The sequence below is a fragment of the Panthera onca genome, chromosome Y (assembly GCF_046562875.1).
Source record: "Panthera onca isolate mPanOnc1 chromosome Y, mPanOnc1 haplotype 2, whole genome shotgun sequence".
In the NCBI taxonomy this organism is placed as follows: Eukaryota; Metazoa; Chordata; class Mammalia; order Carnivora; family Felidae; genus Panthera; species Panthera onca.
The window spans coordinates 15279601-15285612 of NC_138358.1; the positions used below are offsets into that span (position 1 = coordinate 15279601).

General features: G+C 46.4%; 1 protein-coding gene across 1 annotated transcript in view; it reads right to left on the bottom strand.

Moving 5' to 3' along the window:
• The window catches only part of LOC145715042 (uncharacterized), a 125434-nt gene extending 122642 nt beyond the window's left edge, over window positions 1–2792 (bottom strand). Inside the window, exon 1 of the mRNA XM_081794625.1 lies at window positions 2645–2792. Within this exon, the coding sequence (XP_081650751.1) occupies window positions 2645–2792 (148 nt within the window). The remainder of the gene's footprint in view (window positions 1–2644) is intronic.
• Between the last annotated feature and the right edge of the window lie 3220 nt (window positions 2793–6012).

Sequence of the window (6012 nt, forward strand, 5' to 3'; positions counted from 1 at the left end):
ATGTACATATATGTATACATGGATATATGTGTATATGTTATATATACATACACATAGAATGGAACTTTACTCAGCCATAAAAAAGAATGGAATCTTGCCATTTGCAACAACATGGATGGAGCTAGAAAGTATAATGCTAAGTGAAATCACTCAGAGAAAGACAAATACCATATGATTCCACTCATGTGGAGTTTAAGAAACAAACAAACAAAGAAAAAAAGAGACAAACAAGAAAACCAGACTCTTAACTTTAGACAACAAACTGACGGTCACCAGAGAGGACTCAGGTAATGGGATTGGTGAGACAGGTGATGGGGATGGAGAGTAAACTTATGATGAGCACGGAGTCATGTACAGAGATGTGAATCACTTACTCTATAGTACACCTGAAACTCCAATGGGAAACGACCACACCCTCTCGAAATGACTACCACTGAAAGAATGGCAACACTAAATGTCGATGTGTGTGTCGAAGGACTGGGGCTCTCACACGTTGTTGGTCAGTGTTTCATCCATCTCTCTCTCTCTCTCTCTCTCTCTCTCTCTCTCTCTGTGTATGTGTATATATATATATATATATATATATATATATATATATATATATATATCAAATAAACTTTATATAAAGTTTACTTTATATAACTTAAAGTTATATAACTTTATATAAACTTTATATACTTTATATACAAACTTTATATATAAACTTTATATACAAACTTTATATATAAACTTTATATATAAACTTTATAAACTTTATATAAACTTTACATAAAGTTTACTATATATAGTAAATAAGTAAATAAACTTTATATGTAAAGTTTATTTACTTATTTTGAGAGAGAGAGAGCACATTAGCAGGGGAGGGACAGAGAAACCTGGAGACAGAGGACCCAAAGTGGGCTATGCCCTGAACAGCAGAGAGCCCGATGCGGGGCTCAAACTCAAGAACTGAGAGATCATGACTTGAGCCCAAGTCAGATGCCTCACCGACTGAGCCCCGACGTGCCCCAACTGTCAGTCAGTGTTTCTAACGAAGCTACACCTGGCAATTCTGCAGCCCAGGCATTTTCCCAAGGGAAAATAAAAACAGGTGTCCACAAAAGACTTACACACCCCATAGCTTTATTCACTGGAGCCAAAAACTAAAAATAATCTTGACATCAGTGAATGGGAGAATGGATAAACAATCTGTGTGTCTATCTACACAATGACTGGGGCTCAGTAACTTAATCGAACAGAGTAGGTACATAACCTGAGTGAATCCTGAAAATCATTATGCCAAGTGAAACAAGTCTACAGAAAACAGCACGCAGTATGGTACCATTTATCCAAAGTTCTAGAACAGGCAAAAACAATCCACGGTGGAAAATAACCAGCAAGCGGCTGCTTCCGGGGAGTGGGAAGGGAGCGGGAGGTGATGGGAGATGGGCAGAAGGGAACGTTCTGTGGTGAGGGGGATGTTCAGAGTCTCGCCAGGAGTCTGGGTTACTTACACACGTGCATTTGTCAGAGCGAAATGGGATGATTCACTTGAAATGTGTGCGTTTAGTGTTATGCAAATTTTACCTCAAAAGAAAAAAAATCTAAATCAATACTAAACTCTAGTTTATGACACGTATGTTGAAGAACCCAGGGAAATGTGCCCTGACTTCCACAAGTGACTCTGAAATACATAAAAAGCATATGATGGTTTGATGCTTGGAGGGGATAGAGAGATGGACGAAGCTGTGATAAAACAAGAATAGTGAAAGCTCCATGGAGGAATGTCATGCAGGCTTTCACTGTAAAATTCCGTCAGCTCTTCCGTACGTGTGAAGTTTGTACAGTGGAACGTTGGAGGGGAAACAAAGTAGTGGCTGAGTGCACACTGGGCTCATGCACTTGTGTCCCGCTCTGCTGGATGCAGCTGGCTCTGCAGACGGTGACCCTGAGCCCTGAGCCCACCAGAGATGCCGTGTGGCTAGGCAACCTGCTCTGTGCTCCCTGGCCGTCATCCTCCCTCAGAGGGGTGCACAGGCACGGCGGGCAGGTAGGGTCCAGGATGGACGCCAAGTCATGAGAACATGGGCTCTGAAATCTGATCTCTGGGGTGCGGACTTAGTTGCATTTCTGATGAGCTATTCAATCTCAATCCAGTGATGTAAACCCTCTGTGCCAGAGTTTCTCTGTCTGCAACCTGTGGGTAATACAGCGCCCTCCTCCTCAGGTTGTCATGAAAAACATACCAAACCAGTGCTTTTAAGTGACTAAGGACAGTGAGTAGCACCATCGCCATTGTCACTGTCGCTCTGTGACTCTCATATCCTCTCTGTTCACCTCCAACACAAGGACACACAAGCACTCTCCAACTCCTTCAGCCAACATCCTAATTCCCCATAACAGTAACCTCAGAAAATGGATGCCTGTCCCAGTAGCCAGCCCACCTCTGCCCTCAACATGCTCAAGCCACAGCATTTTGAGGACTCTGGGTATAGCTCCTGGCTTCTCTCTTCCAGTAACCTCACCCTCCATGCCTCAGTCACCTATCCCCACAGCTCTCTCCCAACCCTGTGGCTGGTGAAGCCACACCACCTCCCTACAATCATGTCGAGCACAGCACTCTCGAAACACCACATGTATCTAGACACGTATCAGAGCGACTCACCCGCTCTGGTCATTTCACAGCCAAACCCCAGCCATTTCTGAGAGTCTCTGAGATGCAGATCTGGGGGCCTGTCTAGGGTCCCTCGCCTTCCTACCTCATGCAGCTTGATACCTCCTGAGCAGTCAACCCCCTTGGCCTCTGCCCACATGCCCTATGTCCCCAGAAGACCCCTGCCCTGATTAACCCAAATGCTCTGCCTACATGTGTCTGCACCCACCCAGCTGACCGTGGCAGTAGGCCAGCACAGACATGTGTCCAGGTCGCTCCAGGACTCAAGGCCACCCATCTTGCAAGGGCCAGGGGCTGCTGGCCTCCCCTCTCCCCATGACGGCCTTCCCTCCCAGATCACCAAGGGAGACAGAAGCAACAAGAAAGAGACACAGGTCCTCCCAGCCATCGCTCACCTGGCACCCATGTCCCCATGTCTCCTCCACCTGCTCACTCCTGCAAACACACACCCGTGTGCCCTGCGGAGGCTGGGGACCCTGTGTGGACACCAGGGGCCTGGGCCTCTCACAACTTCAAGGCCACCTCTCAACCACAGTCATCTTGTCTTTCATTACCAACTCGCCTCTCTACAGAATTCCTTCTGGCCACAGATGTGTCAAAAATGCCTCCCACCTTGAACAAACCATGTAAGCTCCCTTCTCCCACAGCAGGTACCTCACTCTCTTCTCCCCTTTATGGAAAAGGTCTCAGAGGCTGTGACCATACTCAATGTCACCACCTGTGTTCCTCCCATTTTCCCTGAAACCTTCCCACCGAAGGGCGTTCACATACCCTATTCCCATCACCTCCTCGAGCAAGACCCGAGGGATACCATCACCAAATCTCACAGTCAGACTGTCACCAGGGTGGCACCCTGCATGTTCTTTCCTCTGCCCCCAGGGCTCACACTCACTGGGACACCTCCTACCCTGACAGTCACTGTTCCATCCTCTTCTTGCACCACTGCTCATTCCCAGTTGAGCTCACTCAGGCTACCAGCACCAGCTATGTGTCCATCTCTGTCCTATGGCTCTACCTGCAGCCCACATCACCAACGCAGTCAGACAAACATCCGGGGCACACTTGGCTGTCCCATTTTATTCCTCCTTTCAATTATACAACACAGACTGATTTAGTACCTACCACGTGCCCCATGTTCTTCTGCACGCTAGACATGTATCAGAGAATAAAACAAACACAACTCCCCACTAATATTCTAGCAGGAGATTCTGTTCTGCTCTGAAAGACAATTAACAGCTCAAATGACTAGATTACATGATATGTTAGCGGATAACAAGTAGTACTGAAAACATACCGTGGACACGGGGCAGGGAGCTGGGGGAGAGGGCAGTAGGATGTAGTTCTTTAGAGGATGGTTCAAGGAGCCCTCGGCAGAAGGGTACACTTTTTTTTAAAATTTTTATTAATTTAATGTTTATTTATTTTTGAGAGAGAGAGAGAAAGAGAGAGAAAGAGCGGGAGCAGGGAAGGGGCAGAGAGAGAGGGAGACACAGAATCCAAAGCAGGCTCCAGGCTCTGAGCTGTCAGCCCAGCGCCCAACGTGGGGCTCGAACCCACCAGCCATGAGATCATGAATGACCTGAGTTAAAGTTGAACACTTATCCCACTGAGCCACCCAGGTGCCCCATTTTACATTTTAGAAGAGACTAGTGAGCTGGCAGGAAGCTGGTTAGGGAGGAGTGTCGGGGGCAGCTGGAGGCTGCAGGGCAGGGAGGGGTATGGTGCAGAGGTCCAGGAGAATCAGGGTCAGGACGTGGAGAGGATTGTAGGGACCCTGACTTCTGCTTGGGGTGACATGAGAGTCCACGGACGGGCTCTGTGCTGAGATACAATGTGTCCCTCGATGCTCTGAAGGCTGATGGGACATGAACATGGGTACAGGGGGCGCAGTGAGGATGGCTGGCTACCATAACCCAGGCAGGAGTGATGTTGGTGGCCCAGGCCAGAGGGGTGGTGCTGTGTGGGGACAGCACGGGGTTCTGGTCCAACCAGATGCGTTGAAGATGAGCCATGGGAACCTCAGGGGCATGTTTATTCTCAGCGTCCCGGTCAGCATCCTCGATCGCCCCTGATTGGCCCATATTATCTCCAATCCAAATATCTGCCTTTATCCATCAATCTAGATTAATTTCACAAAAATATTCTACCCCCAAAAAAGAAAACTGCAGAACAACAGAGGATTCCATGTGTGTAAAAGAAAATATTGAGTTTTTTGGGGGGAGATGTATGCATATGTCATGAATTATAAGAAAAGCAAAGAAATAATTATAGCATTTGGGGTAACAGGAGAAGGGGTACAGTTGATGGGTGTTCATGGGCTTCTTTGTGTTCCCTGAGTAGGGTAGAGAATCCATTCATTGCCATTCTTTAAGGAATGCACCCAGTATATGCACTCTTCTGTACATATGAAATATTCAAGATCGGATAAGGAAAAAGGTGCATTTAGAATGGGAAACGTTCATCTAAATCAGGCTTCTCAAATGTGCGTATGTATACATATGGAGATGCCTTATAAGTACCATAGAGATGTATTATATAGATGACATTGTGGTAAATTCATACGTATTTCTATAAAGGTACATAAGAAATAAAGTAGCTAAAAGCTAAAAATACTACTTCTAGAAAATAAACTTACATTGCTTCTCACCCTTTTGGCTAAGATCAAGTGTAGAAAATGAGTACACAGTGGAAGGTCAAGTGTAGAAAACGAGCACACAGTGGAAGGGGTGGAGAGAACCCTAACTTAGGCTTCTACATCCTCCCCATCTTTGAGATCCTACTTAGAACGGTAGAAACCACTCCTGTGTGTAGCATCGATCTTCTACCTTCTTCTCTACATTTGACTTTGTAAAAGTCTTATATTGTATATATTACCTTTATAATATTTTTAAATAGTGGTTAAAAATGCCACACTAGGGCGCCTGGGGAGCTCAGTCAGTTAAGCGTCCAACTTCGGCTCAGGTCACCATCTCACGGTTTGTGAGTTGGAGCCCCACATCTGGCTCTGTGCTGACAGCTGGGAGCCTGGAGCCTGCTTCAGTGTCTCCCTCTCTCTCTGCCCCTCCCCCACTTGCACTCTGTCTCTCTCTCAAAACTAAATAAACATTAATTTTTTTTAAATGCTATACTCAGCAACCTGAAGGTTCTGCATTAATAATCACAAGGAAAGTAAAGGTATTTGAAATTCCTTGGCCCCAAACCCTGCCAAAACCAAGAATCATCTCGTCAATACCCCCATGCTGGAGTAGAGCCTGTGGAGCTGTCCCCTCTCATCAGCAAACATTGTGTGGGAGGGACAGCCTGTGGTCACTGCATCCCCAGACATAAAGTGTCAGGAGGCGAGTTCAGGCAGCTGTCCA